The sequence below is a fragment of the Heptranchias perlo genome, chromosome 16, assembly GCF_035084215.1.
Source record: "Heptranchias perlo isolate sHepPer1 chromosome 16, sHepPer1.hap1, whole genome shotgun sequence".
Classification (NCBI taxonomy): Eukaryota; Metazoa; Chordata; class Chondrichthyes; order Hexanchiformes; family Hexanchidae; genus Heptranchias; species Heptranchias perlo.
This window is the reverse complement of record NC_090340.1, coordinates 62,365,605-62,380,952: the sequence shown is the minus strand read 5'-3', so window position 1 is coordinate 62,380,952 and position 15,348 is coordinate 62,365,605. Positions and strand designations below refer to the sequence as shown.

At 48.8% G+C, this 15,348-nt stretch overlaps 1 protein-coding gene across 1 annotated transcript in view; it reads right to left on the bottom strand.

The window, feature by feature from the left end:
* Positions 1 to 802: 802 nt before the first annotated feature.
* Positions 803 to 15,348, bottom strand: part of ca7 (carbonic anhydrase VII) — a 38,505-nt gene continuing 23,959 nt past the window's right edge. The window contains exons 6-7 of the mRNA XM_067998181.1: positions 14,074 to 14,229; positions 803 to 1,955 (exon numbers count right to left, since the gene is read on the bottom strand). Coding sequence (XP_067854282.1) covers positions 1,830 to 1,955; positions 14,074 to 14,229 — 282 coding nt within the window. The 3' untranslated portion in view covers positions 803 to 1,829. The remainder of the gene's footprint in view (positions 1,956 to 14,073; positions 14,230 to 15,348) is intronic.

Here is a 15,348-nt window from a genome sequence, read left to right as displayed (position 1 = left end):
GCGCTCCCTCGGTACCGACCCTCCGACAGCGCGGCGCTCCCTCGGTACCGACCCTCAGACAGCGCGGCGCTCCCTCGGTACCGACCCTCAGACAGCGCGGCGCTCCCTCGGTACCGACCCTCAGACAGCGCGGCGCTCCCTCGGTACCGACCCTCAGACAGCGCGGCGCTCCCTCGGTACCGACCCTCAGACAGCGCGGCGCTCCCTCGGTACCGACCCTCAGACAGCGCGGCGCTCCCTCGGTACCGACCCTCAGACAGCGCGGCGCTCCCTCGGTACCGACCCTCAGACAGCGCGGCGCTCCCTCGGTACCGACCCTCAGACAGCGCGGCGCTCCCTCGGTACCGACCCTCAGACAGCGCGGCGCTCCCTCGGTACCGACCCTCAGACAGCGCGGCGCTCCCTCAGTGCTGCACCGGGAGAGTCAGCCTGGATTGTGGGGCTCAAGATGGAGCAGGACTCCGAACCCACGACTCTCTGACTCAGAGGAGAGTGCTACCCACTGAGCCCAGACTGACACCGCAAAGCGCTCTCAGCCGCCGTGTGGCACGGTGTCTATCCTGACGGGAGTTCCCAGCTATCGAGCTGTTGATCAAACAGCACCAAGCAGAGGTGAGAGATGCAATTAAATAAAAACCCCACCCAAGGACAAACTGAGGGTCACTTGAAGAGTTCATTCAGCGCAGGGACTGGGTAAATAGCAGTGGGAGGGGAGTGGGGGATAAAAACTAATAATAATTTATTCATTTCTTTCTTGCATGGTTTTAAAAAAGACAAAACACAACCACAATTAAATGGAATCACTTTTATTATTGAACACTTGACAAATCTATTATATTACAGGCCTAGAAACGGGACGACTAAGAACAGAAATCACCGCAATCTGCCGCCTCTCGACGAGTAGATTCCGAGGGCAGCTGCTGGGTTCCACGAGATTCTCCGGGACATGGAACAGACGTTAAGCCGATTTATTCTTGGCGCTCTATCCTTTAGTCTGTACAAGAGGGCGGTTATACAGGGGGTTTTCGGACGATGTCAAATGGGTTTCAGATGGCCAACAACGTGTAACCAGTAGTCAAGCTACAGACTGTTATGTCAAGAGGTGTAGGGCCAATCCCAGGGGGTAATTTCGCACTGCCTGTGGTATAACTGCAGTCTAGAGTGAACCCAAGTTTATCAAGTTCCCTTGTTTGATTGTTTGGTGGGGTCGGGGGGGCGGGGGGTGGTCCCCATTGGGATTTGGAAGCCGAGGAGCGACAGCTTGACCCATAAGCCGTGACAGGATTAGCAACAGTGCATTGGTCGTAACCATAAAGGAAATGAGTCATGTTTTAAACATCACACGGAAAGCTTACTTACCCTGGGCAGGAAGGGGAAAGGGCCAAATAGTTCATTTAATGAGTAGATAATCAATGATTGGGGCGGGGGCAGTGAGAGGGTGGGCCTCAAATCAACCCTAGAATTCAATGTTGATCTCAAGTGTGAAATCGCTTCGAGTGACAATTCACACGCGTGAACAGAAGCCATTACACACGTGTGTGAACCATCTCTATAATGAACATCATGGATAAATCCACTGTTCACACATGGCGGTGGGGAATGGATTACAAGCTGATGCTGCACCCACCAGAGACCCTGTCTATAGTTCATACCCGAGGTGTGGTGTGGTGAGGGGGGGTTTGGTTTGGTGCTGATTTAATTGGGAAATGGGAATGACAGCCAATTGGCCAATTTTCCGTCCAGTTGGGCCCGGGCTGCTCCATCCTTCCCCCTGGGTTCAGACGCCACCGTCTGCCTTGATCGGGAGTCGATGAGGAGGTCGGTCGCACCTACGATTGGAAGGAGGCGAGGACAGTCCTCCTGTTGAGGGGCTGAGGGGGTCGGAAGTTGTCCACCATTTGCAGCTTCTCAGAGTCCTCCTCTCCTGAGAATAGGAGCATTCGGAACTTATCCATCTGCACGGAAACAGGGAAGAGGTGCACATTACGGCAAAGAGGCAATGGAGAGGAACAGTGCAGAGAGCGGCAAATGACGCAGCTCATCGAGTTAAGCCCCTCGTTTCTAGGATTCTGTTATAGTGTCCTTCCCCTTTCCCCCCCCACCCCCGTTCCCACTTCCCAATGAACCCATCTGGCCTCAGGAGTGATGTATAAAGCTTTATTGCTGTGGGCTCCATAGGTTCACACCATAATATCATAGTAGTATCATAACACAAGAGGCGGCCTTTCAGCCCATCATGCCTGTGCTAGCTTTTTGAAAGAGCTAGCCACTTAGTCCCATTCCCCCCCCTGCTCTTTCCCCATAGCCCTGTAAATTTTTTCCCTTCAAGTATTTATCCAATTCCCTTTTGAAAGTTACTATTGAATCTGCTTCCACCGCCCTTTCAGGCAGCACATTCCAGATCATCACAACTCGCTGCCTTAAAAAAAATGTTTCGTCGTGACACCCCTGGCTCGTTTGCCGATAACCTTAAATCTGTGTCCTCTGGTTACCGACCCTCCTGTCAACCATGGCTCAGTGAGTGTCACTCTCGCCCGAGTCAGAAGGTCGTGATTCTAAGCCCCACTCCAGAGACTTGTGCACATAATCCAGGCCGACACTCAGTGCCGTACTGAGGGAGTCTGAGGTACCGTCTTTCAGAGTTACAAACAGTGTTTGTAGCAGTTTGATACAATGGGAGGGAATTCCTGAGCCACTTCGGGCAGCGTAGAGTCAACCAGGTTGGGTGGGACTGGAGTCACATATAGGCCCAGACTGGGTAAGGACGGCTGGTTTCCTTCCCTAAAGGGACATTAATGAACCAGTTGGGTTTTTAATGACAATCCAACAGCCTCGTGGTCTTTGTTACTGACACCAGCTTTTTATTTCCAGATAGTTTTTTTTTAAATATAAAAACTGAATTCAGATTGCCATGGTGTGATTTGAACTGAGGTTCATCTGGATTATTAGTCCAGTAACAGAACCACTGCACAACTGTACACATCACCAAACAACTAAAAATACAAATTATCTGTTTAAAAAAGGCATGGGAGCAGAGGCAGCACCTGATGGCGGTGCTCAATGTGAGTTCAAGTGATTTCATGGTCTTCAGAATGATTCATTGTCTGACACTGACACACACACACACACACACACATGGCCTGACTCCGAATACTTTCGATAATTTATACGTTAAACTTGCTGCAAGTCTACACTTCCACACCACGGGTCAGGTTGGCAGTGTTCCGCACGACAGCAGATTACCCCGCGGACAGTACAGTCAGCACTCACCTCCCCATCACAACCATTCTCAGCTCATCAGAAACACCCTACTATCCCACAGCTCCCCGCAAGCAGGGCGCAGCTGGCTAAGAGGCAAAGCACGGGGAGCTGCTCCGACTGATGTAACTGCTGCTTCCCGCAGCCAGTATTACGAGCGGTCAGGAGTCGCCAGCCCTCCAGGATTGTCACCTGGAGTCTCCAGGAATTGGAAGATTAATCTCCTGGATACTGCTGGGAGCAACAAAATCCCCAGAGGAAAATCATAGGGGCGTTAAAAAAAAGTGCACGTGTTTTTTTTTCCCATTTTCTTTGAACAATTTTGTTTATTTAGTTATAAAAATATCAGGGGGAAAAGGTTGATTGATTGACAGTCAAGAATCAGCCAATTGAGTAACGATGAGGCTGCTCGCTTCCCGATTGGCCAGGGAAGGAGGGGCGTCGCAAGGACGGATGTGTCGGGCGACCAATGGCGGGAGTGTGGGGAGCAGGTCAGGAGGTCATGTGATGAAGCCTCTGGGAATAGGTCCAATCAGAGTTGGCGAGGCTAACGAGCAGGCCACAGGGGGACAACAGTGGCATCAAACTCGGGGAGCGCCGGGGAAAAAGGGGCTCCCCGGCATTCATTTTATTTGTTCCTCTCTCCCCTTTCGTGAAAGTGTCAGCTTTTTTTGCTGGCAACTACTCTGTTGCCTCGTCCTAGCAGCGGTTGTCCATTTGCGAGGGCAGCGAGTAGCCCAGCTATTCGACTTCAGGAGGGTGGAAGATGGGAGACCGGCCAGGAGAGCATTGGAATGGTCAAAAAAACCTCAGAAGTCATTACAGCTCCTGCCCCACCTCACAAAATGGCTCATATCAGAAGCACCTTTTAAAAAACAAACTCGAGAAATGGCACCATCTGTGCCACATGTCCAAAACTGGAGCGTACATACAACTGGGAGACATCACCGTGCGACCTTGGGTCTCTTACCTTCTACTGCACCCCCCTCATTCACAAAATTTTTTTACTGCGCCATCTTCCCCACCCCCTTGCTAAAAACAACAACGACTTGTAGGTTTCTGGGAACCGAGTCTCACTTCTGAAGGGTGGGTGTGCGGGTAAAAATATTAAAACTGTTTCAATCCCGATTAACCAAATACCTGAGGAATCAGGCCGTCCCAGGTCTCATCCTGAAACAAACTCAATCTCCGCTCCCAGTGTGCGCTCACCAGCGCAGTCACTTTGAGTTCAGCAATGATGGGGGAGGTAGGGGTTTAAGATGTGACATGATCATTGCCCCAAGTCCCACTGAAACTAAACTGGCCACAGTTGGTCTCTCCCTCTGCACCTCCAAAAGGGAAACAGTTCAAATTATTGGCGACCTGTTCCAAACCTCGTTTTAGTCCCTAAATCCGATCATTGACGAACAAGGTGGTTTAAAAATTTGTGTGCACCAGACTGCAAAGCTCCTTCCTCCCCCACAATTTATATATTCTTTGCATTAGCCAAGAGAAGCATTCTTAGCATTGGGGAATGGGACATTTTCTCAATACAGACACCTGGTCTTAACATGAGGTACAGCACGGGTTAGATACAGAGTAAAGCTCCCTCTACACTGTCCCATCAAACACTCCCAGGACAGGGGTAAGATGCAAGGCCTAGCATTCAGACATATATATCCCAAAGCTCTTCATGTGCAGTAACCATTTAACCTTAAGCAACCATGGAAGCCAATTTTGCACACAGCAAGATCCCAAAAAAAAGCAGCAAAATGGACAAGATACTGAGAATTTACTGTTCTTCATCAAATGGTACCATAGGATGTTTTACATCCACCTGACAGGGCAGACAGGGCCTTGGTTTAACGTCTCATTCCATAGACGGCACGTCAGATAGTGCAGCACTCCCTCGGTACTGCACTGGGAGCGTCAGCCTGGATTATGTGCTCAAGTCTCTGGAGTGGGACTCGAACCCACAACCTTCTGACTCAGAGGCGAGTGCCACCCACTGAGGCACGGCTCACACTTGATGCTAGGCGAGGTAACAGTGGAGTCAACATGACAAGAGAATTCTAAGGTGAATTAATCGTGCTTTACGCATCAACTTGCACTTATATAGTGCCTTTAATGTTGCAAAACATCCCGAGGCACTTCACAGGAGTGTTATCAGACAAAATTTCACTTTAAGCCACATAAAAAGAGATACTAGGACAGGTGACCAAAAGCTTGGCCAAAGGTAGGTTTTTTTAAGCAGCTACTTAAAAGGAGGAGAGAGAGGCGGAGAGGTTTAGGGAGGGAATTCCAGAGCTTAGGGCTCAGGCAGCTGAAGACACGGCCGCCAATGGTGGAGCGATGAAAAATCGGGGATGCGCAAGAGGCCAGAATTGGAGGAGCGCAGAGATCTCGGAGGGGTGTAGGGGGCGCGAGGTCGTGCAGGAATATGATGTAATTCTGTCTAGGTTAAAGCCCCGCATCGAAGTGCGACTGGCAGGGTAAAGTGTCAAACACCATCGACTCTGTAGGATCACAACGCAGAGTTTTATAGTCATGGGAAGTTATTCAAAATGCCTCTCAGTGCAATCTTTGTCGAAGTGCGTGGGTGTCAGTGAAAGTTCTTCTCCATCACACGTCTAAACACCTCATCATAACGACACCGAGCTACCCCACACACTGAGCACAACATCTCACTTGGTGAATAAACTACTTCTAGTTTTGGATCCAGTTAGTGACAACTAGCAACTATTTTTTTTAAAGAAACTATTGACGACTGGGTGCATCCCGGGTTAGAAGCTGACCTTTCACCTGTGACCTGGGTTGGAATCCAGCCCAGACTGATAGGATGAAAGTCTCCCCTAGCCATAAGGTCCTACGTGAGACGAGTTTGGCAGTCTCAATCCTTGGTGTCAGCCGCGGCCACTCTCTCCTCTGAGTCAGAAGGTCGTGGGTTCAAGTCCCACTCCAGAGACTTGAGCACATAACCCAGGCCGACACTCCCAGTGCAATACCGAGGGAGTGCTGCACTGTCGGAGGGTCAGTACTGAGGGAGGGCGGCACTGTCGGAGGCAGTACTGTCGGAGGTGCCGTCTTTCGGATGAGATGTTAAACAGAGGCCCAGTCTGCCCTCTCAGGTGGACGTAAAAGATCCCATGGCCATTATTTCGAAGAAGAGCAGGGGAGTTCTCCCCGATGTCCTAGGTTAATATTTATCCCTCAACCAACATCACTAAAATAGATTATCTGGTCATTATCACATTGCTGTTTGTGGGATCTTGCTGTGCACAAAGTGGCTGACGCTTTTCCTACATTACAACAGCGACTACACTTCGAATAGTACTTCATTGGCTGTAAAGCGCTTTGGAACGTCCTGAGGTTGTGAAAGGTGCTATATAAATGCAAGTTCTTTCTTTCTTACAGCCCAAAACTCTTTCCAAAGTGGCACTAATTAAAAGCTCATTAGATGGTGGTATGGGCAAAGGGGATTGGTGACTAGGAGGGGATTGTTGGGACTGTAATGTGCCCTTCCTTCCGTCTGTTCCAGAGGGAGAGTGGTTAAATGAACGGGAGCCTTTTATGGATTTATTTTTATAATCAAACACCAGCCTCATCTGGGTAGAGGTGTTACTGTGGATTTTAAGAGGAGTTCCATTCCTCGGTACAAAATTTCCACCTCGATGATCACAGGAAATTGCTCTCTCTTTCCACCACCACCCCATGCCTAATTTTCCCCCTCCCTCTCGCTGACCGGATGAGCAATTCCATGGGTGCTCCAGCAAGTGGCACTGGATATTTGACCATGGTGGCCTTGGGGATGTTGAAGTGACCATGAATCCCCTCCACCCATTCAACAACAACTTGCATTTATATAGCGCCTTTAATGTAGCAAAACATCCCAAGGAGCGATTATCAGAAAAAATTTGACACCGAGCCACATAAGGAGATATTAGGACAGGCGGCCATAAGCTTGGTCAAAGAGGTAGGTTTTAAGGAGGAGAGAGAGGTAGAGGGGCAGACAGGTTTAGGGAGGGAATTCCAGAGCTTAGGACCCAGGCAGCTGAAGGCACGGCCGCCAATGGCGGAGCGATGAAAATCAGGGATGCGCAAGAGGTCAGAATTGGAGGAGCGCAGAGATCTCGGAGGGTTGTAGGGCTGGAGGAGGTTACAGAGATAGGGAGGAGCGAGGGCCATGGAGGGATTTGAAAACAAGGACGGGAATTTTAAAATTGAGGCATTGCCGGACCGGGAACTAATGTAGGTCAACGAGCACAGGGGGGGGGTGTGATCTCCCTCCCACCTTGGCACACGTGCATTTTCCAGCAGGGGTCACTGGACAGTGATCAGAAGCAGAGCCTGTGGTTGAGAGTTCGTTAAATACGTCGGAGATTCAAAAGGAGCAAAAGAAGAAAAAAAAACACCCAACTGAACTCCAGAAACACAAGTTGTGGCCACACTGAGGAACAATCCTTAAACGGTGGGTTATTCCGTACACAAACAGGCTTTGAGAACGGCTCATTGCCTGAATAGAGCGGACCCTTTAATTCATCATCTTTGGATTCCCGGAAAATAAAAGGGACACAGGACGTTCTCCCTGATAGGAGGTCTTCAAAATTATGAAGGGGTTCGATTGGGTGGATGTGGAGAAGATGTTTCCATTTGTGGGAGAGTCAAGAACAAAAGGTTATACAGTGAAGTGGGGGGGGGAAAGGAGAGAGGGAGGGAGGGAGCTACTAACTAATTAGCATTTTTCACGAGCTCAGAACGTCCCAAAGCAGTTTACAGCCAATGAAGTACTTTTTCTTTTGAAGTGCAGTCACTGTTGTACTGTAAGGAATCGATGTATTTAAGGGGAGGCGTGATGCGCACACGGGAGAGAATGGAATAGGGGGATATGGGGGTCAGGGTGGGGGAAGAGTTAATTAGAGGGGGGAGGATACTCGCGCGGAGTACGAACACTGGCGGAGGGAGGTTGGGCCGAATGGCCTGTTTTTTTTTGCGCTGTGGATTGTACGTAGTGCAGAGAGAGAATGACAAAACAATAAAGCAACGACAATCAATCAGACGACGTGCAGATGAACGGCCGCGGAGGAGAAATAAAAGACACAATCGGGTCGCAGGAGAGCGAGAGAATGGGGCCAGACTGCAGGCAAACAGGAGACTTAATAACCACTGAGCAGTGAGTCGGCAGTGACACAGACACGGCCAGACTGAAAATATCAAAGGACGGCTACTCTTCCTGCAGCCAACGAGACTTCGGGGCTGCTGCCTGGGGGGGATGATGCAAAGGGAGAAAAAAAGTCTCCCACACGTGGAAGCAATTAGACTCGAATCGCATCGTAGCACCCCTCCCCCAAAAGGGTTTAACCCCGTGGGGACCTGTCGGCAGTCTGGAGCCACACCGATGGTAATTATTCAGTCTGTACCTATGCTGCGCAAACAGGAGCCAGGCACAGTGACGTCCCTTCCCGCTCAGCCCCTTCCCTCTCGCCCCACCACCCCTTTACTCCCCCCTCAACCCTTGGTAACACAGGATTAATCCCACCCCCCCCCGCCATCCAAAACAGGATATCAGAGTGCGTAACGGCTAAAGACAGACTGCAGGACAAACAGAATGAGAGAGAGAGAGAGAGAGAGAAGACAGAAAGAGAGTGTAACAGAGACACAGTTACCAGGGTAGGGGGGGGGGGGGGGGAAGAGAGAGAAAGGCGACAGAGAAAAAGAAGGAAACTATCCAATTTTCTTGAAGTTTAACAGTTCAATTAGACCACGTGCTGCCTCCAGCTCCTCTGGACTCCATAGTGCCATTAACATATCTTTATAACCTCTCCACGCAATTAACTTTATCTAATGATTTGCCCGATTAATCTTTAACACGTTCTATAAACAGCAAGTGTCACGAAGGCCCATGGGAAACGGTTTACAATCAATCTCAGGAGAAGCCGGCAGTGGGATCTGGGAGAGAGTCGGGATGCTGGAAAATTCCACTTTAAATATCATAGAACCACGGAGGTTTACAGCAGAGGAGGCAGCCATTCGGCCCATCGTGCCCGTGCCAGCTCTGCGATAGAGCAATCCTAAACTAATCCCACTGCCCTACATCTTCCTCTGCTTCAAATGTTTATCCGATTCTCCCTTAGCTGCAGTGGTCTCTGCCTCAAGCACTCCCCGCAGCAAAGCATTCCACACTCGCTGTGTGGAAAAACATTTCTCCGAACCTCTCTCCTCACTCTCTGTGATCATTTTAAATTAATGACCTCTCGTCACCGACTCCCCAACCAGAGGAAAGAGAGTGAATAGACCATCAAACCCTTCATAGTTTTCAGAACCTCTTACCCTTCTCTGCCACAGTGGAAACAGTCCCAGTCTCTCCAGTCTCTCCTCGGAAAAACAGTTTCCCAACCCTGGTATCATCCTGCTGAATCTACACTGTCCGCTCTCTAAGGGTTTAATGTTCTTTCTATAATGCGGCGTCAAAAACTGCACTCAGTGCTCCAACTGCGGCCTAACCAATGGATTTTAGATGGGATTTTAGCCAGTGTTTTTGGGATTCTGGTCTCTTGTGCATCCTTGATTTCCTTCGCTCCACCATTGGCGGACGTGCCTTCAGCTGCCTAGGCCCTAAACTTGAATTGCCTCCCTAAATCTCTCCGTCCAGGGAGTGTTTGATGGGACAGTGTAGAGGGAGCTTTACTCGTATCTAACCCGTGCTGTACCTGCCCTGGGAGTGTTTGATGGGACAGTGTAGAGGGAGCTTTACTCTGTATCTAACCCGTGCTGTACCTGCCCTGGGAGTGTTTGATGGGACAGTGTAGAGGGAGCTTTACTCTGTATCTAACCCATGCTGTACCTGCCCTGGGAGTGTTTGATGGGACAGTGTAGACGGAGCTTTACTCTGTATCTAACCCGTGCTGTACCTGCCAGGGAGTGTTTCAGAATGATAATAGGTGCCAAAAGTTGGAAAACAAGTTTTAATTTTCCAGCACTGATCCCGTCACCAGGAACACCCCAAGGTCCTTATGAATCGTCCCTTCCCTTCGCTCCACCGTTGGCGGCCATGGCTTCCATCACTTTGGTGTTATTCTCTGGAATTCCCTCCCTAAATCTCTCCACCCCTCTCTCCTCCATTCGCACTCACATTAAAACCCACCTCTTTAACCCAACGTTTGGTCATCCCTTCCCAACATCTCCTTCTATGGCTGGCTCCATTTTTATTTATGCTCCAGTGAAGCACCTTGGGACGTTCATCTACCGTAAATGCCCTACAAAAACGCAAGTTGTTGTTGACGACAGAATTTGCGGAAGTGAATTCTTTGAGACCAGCGACCAGATGGTGTGCATTTTTCAAACCAAAGATATCACAGGATAGGATGTTAGGATCATAGAAAGGTTACAGCACAGAAGGAGGCCATTCAGCCAGTCGAGCCCGTACTGGCTCTCTGCAAGAGCAATCCAGCTAGTCCCACTTCCTCGCCCTATCCCGATAGCCCTGCAAATTTTTTCCCTTCAGGTACTTATCAAATTCCCTTTTGAAAGCCACGACTGAATCTGCCTCCACCACCCTTTCAGGCAGTGCATTCCAGATCATAACCACTCGCTGCGTAAAAGAAGTTTTTTTCTCATGTTGCCCTGGTTTCTTTTGCCAATTATCTTAAATCTGTGACCTCTGGTTCTCGACTCTTCTGCCACTGGAAACAGTTTCTCTCTATCTACTCTGTGTAGACCCTTTGCGATTTTGAACACCTCTATCAAATCTCCTCTCAACCTTCTCTGCTCTTTGACAACGGATGAACGGACACCGCGCAACAATCGCCAAACAGGAGGGTTCTCTCCCTGTCGGGGAACACTTCAGCAGTCATGGACATTCAGCCACCGACCTTCGGGTAAGCGTACTCCAAGGCGGCCTTCGAGACACACGACAACGCAAAATCGTCGAGCAGAAATTAATAGCCAAGTTCCGCACCCATGAGGACGGCCTCAACCGGGATCTTGGGTTCATGTCACACTACACGTTACCCCACCAGCGAACAAATGTTATCTGTTTTTAATATAACGGGTCATTGACTCTCTCTCTCTTTTTTTTTTGGGGGGGTTTGTATATTCAGTGGCCTTTTAGATGACACCTTTCTGTCTGCTCACTGTGATTGCCTTGGCAACGGGCAGTAATCACCAGGCATTGTTATGTGATCTTAAAATGCGAAGGATTCGAAACTGTCATTTCCACACCGCCTGAGGAAGGGGATAGCCCCCGAAAGCTTGTGGGATTAAAAATAAAATCGTTGGACTATAACTTGGTGTTGTAAAATTGTTTACAATTGTCAACCCCAGTCCATCACCGGCATCTCCACATCATTCTCTGCTCTAAGGAGAGCATCCCCAGCTTCTCCAGTCTGTCCACGTAACTAAAGTCCCTCATCCCTGGAACCATTCGAGTAAATCTCTTCTGCACCCTCTCTAAGGCCTTCACATCTTTCCTAAAGTGTGGTGCCCAGAACTGGACACAATACTCCAGTTGTGGCCAAACCAGTGTTTTATGAAGGTTCATCATGACTTCCATACTTTCGTACTCTGATTTATAAAGCCCAGAATCCCGTATGCATTTTTAACCGCTTTCCCAACCTGCCCTGCCACTTTGTGATTTGTGCACATATACCCCCAGATCTCTCTGCTCCTGTACCCCCTTTAGAATTGTACCCTTTAGTTTATATTGCCTCTCCTCATTTTGCCTATCAAAATGTATCACTTCACACTTCTCTGCATTAAATTTCATCTGCCATGTGTCCGCCCATGCTTTCAGCCTGTCTATTATAGGAACATAGGAACAGGAGTAGGCCATTCAGCCCCTCGTGCCTGCTCCGCCATTTGATAAGATCATGGCTGATCTGTGATCTAACTCCATATACCCGCCTTTGGCCCATATCCCTTAATACCTTTGGTTGCCAAAAAGCTATCTATCTCAGACTTAAATTTAGCAATTGAGCTAGTATCAATTGCCGTTTGCGGAAGAGAGTTCCAAACTTCTACAACCCTTTGTGTGTAGAAATGTTTTCTAATCTCACTCCTGAAAGGTCTGGCTCTAATTTTTAGACTGTGCCCCCTACTCCTAGAATCCCCAACCAGCGGAAATAGTTTCTCTATCCACCCTATCTGTTCCCCTTAATATCTTATAAACTTCGATCAGATCACCCCTTAACCTTCAAAACTCCAGAGAATACAACCCCAATTTGTGTAATCTCTCCTCGTAACTTAACCCTTGAAGTCCGGGTATCTTGAAATTTATCACTATCCCCCTCACTGTTTATTACCCTTCCAAGTTTTGGGTCATCTACAAATTTTGAAATTGTGCCCTGTACACCCAAGTCCAAGTCATTAATATATATCAAGAAAAGCAGTGGTCCTAGTACCGACCCCTGGGGAACACCACAATATGCCAGTGTCAGTGGCCTGACCCATTGACCTTTTACCTTTGAACCCATCCCAGGCTGAGAGGATGTGCTACAAGGAAAGATAGAGTAGAATGGGCCTATCCTCACGGGAGTTTAGAAGAATGAGAGGTGATCTCATTGAAACATAAGATTCTGAGAGGATGTTTCCCCTGGCTGGAGAGTCTAGAACTAAGGGGCATAGTCGCATTCAAGACTGAGATGAGGAGGAATTTCTTCACTCAGAGGGTTGTGAATCTTTGGAATTCTCTACCGCGGAGGGCTGTAGATGCTGAGTCGTTGAGTATACTCAAGACTGAGATCGATAGATTTTTGGACTCTTGGGGAATCAAGGGATATGGGGATCGGGCGGGGAAGTGGAGTTGAGGTCACAGATCAGCCATGATCTGATTGAATGATGGTGCAGGCTCGAGGGGCCATATGGCCCGACTCCTGGTCCTGTGTCCGATGTTCTTGTGAAAGTCCACTTCTGTCTACCGGCTGCATGTCTACGTGTGAGTTTGGGGCAGTCTAACTCCAGCTCTTGGGAACTGGATTGTCAATTTGTGCCCAGTTGTGGGTAGGGTCCCCGTGGATGGGAATTGGAAACAGCCAGCTGGTGTGGGGGAGGTGGGGCGGGGGAAAGCGGGCGGTGGGGGCTGCTCTGCCAAGGGTGAGCATGCAGTAGACGGTGCTGCATCTAGACCTTGCTGTTTCCAACTTGCAAATACTCAATACTGGCACTAGAACACTGCAGGGGAAAAAAAAAATGTTCCAACCTCCAGCACCGAGACCATTTCCTTTAAAACAAAGATCGGGACACAGTCATAAATCCATCTTTCGGATGAGACGTTAAACCAAGGCCATGTCTGCCCTCTCAGGTGGACGTAAAAGATCCCTCAAAGAGCAGGGGAGTTCTCCCCAGTGTCTTGGTCCCTCAACCAACATCACTAAAAAGCAGATAATCTGGTTATTTCTCACGTTGCTGTTTGTGGGATCTTGCTGTGCACAAATTGGCTGCCGCGTTTCCTACATTACAACAGCGACTACAATTCATAAGCACTTCATTGGCTGTAAAGCGCTAAGGGACGTCCCGAGGTTGTGAAAGTTTCTGTAGAAACGGGAGTCGTTCTTTCCTTTCTTCAAATCGCCACATGTCCTGCACATTGTCCATATGAGGTCCATCCATCTACCACAAGGCACACTCCACACCTACACATTCCCAACATATTGAATATTCCAATCTTTCCCTTGGACAGATATTGGATTACTCACTGCCCTACTGGCTGGGACTTTTGGATGGCCGCCAATGGTCGGGTGAAGTTTGGGGGGTGGGGGCGGGGGATGCAAAAGAATTCTTTTGGATCTTGGTGTTCCTGGTGCTCGTGTTTGAAGTTCAGAGGGGTCATATGAGGTCACTCACCTGCTTCTCAGACACTCCGATTGGCTCCCTGAAGACTATCCAGGTGACGCTCTCGTAGAGCGGTGGTGTGGTCAGTGAGCCAGGGTACGTCCAGTAATCCCTGCACTTGGGCAGGAGGCACTGAGGGTCAAAGTCCTTGAACTGGGCCTTGGTTTCCTGTCAAGAGTTCAATAAAGTTTTCATTTTGAAAATGGCTGACTCAGGCTGGAGAAAGATCTAGTCACAACAGTAAGTGTTTATCAGATTACAGCAACTGCACATCAGCTAAAAAATTTCTGTTAGGAACATAGGAACAGGAAGTGGCCATTCAGCCCCTCGAGTCTGTTCTGCCATTCAATTAGATCATGGCTGATCTGTATCCTAACTCCATATCCCTTAATACCCTTGGTTAACAAAAATCTATCGATCTCAGATTTAAAATTTATTAATTGAGCTAGCGTCTACTGCTGTTTGAGTTCCACACTTCTACCACCCTCTGTGTGAAGAAAGGTTTCCTGACTTCTCTCCTGAACGGCCTGGCTCTGATTTTAAGGTTACGTCCCCTTGTCCTGGACTCCCCCACCAGCAGAAAAAGTTTCTCTCGATCTACCCTATCAAATCCTTTCAAAATCCTAAAAACCTCAATCAAATCACCCCTTAACCTTCTATATTCCAGGAAATACAGGCCTAGTTTATGTAATCTCTCCTCATAACCTAGCCCTTGGAGCCCTGGTAACATTCTGGTGAATCTGCGCTGCACTCCTTCCGAGGCCAATCTATCCTTTCCACGGTGCGGTGCCCAGAACTGTAAACAATACTCCAGATGTGGTCTAATCAGGGCTTTGTATACCTGGAGCAGAACTTCCTCCCCTTCATATTCTCGCCCTCTCGTCATAAAGGCTAACATTCCATTAGCCTTTTTGATTATTTTTTTGTAGCTGACTACTACAGTTCAGTGCTCTGTGTACATGGACCCGTAAATCTCTTTGGGCCTCGACTGTTCCTAGCTTTTCATCGTTTAAAAAAATACTCGGATCGATCCGTTTTTGGTCCAAAATGGATGACCTCACACTTGCCTGGAAAGTGGAGGTCAAAGATCAGCCACGATCTTATTGAATGGAGGAGCAGGCCTGATGGCCTGAGCCAACTGACCTCTCAACAACTGCAAAATGCTCTTGGGCTGTTTCCAGTTACCTCACTCTCATCTGGTGTCCTGGGGCCAATATTTATCCCTCAACCAACGTCACTAAAACAGATTATCTGGTGATTTATCTCATTGCTGTTTGTGGGACCTTG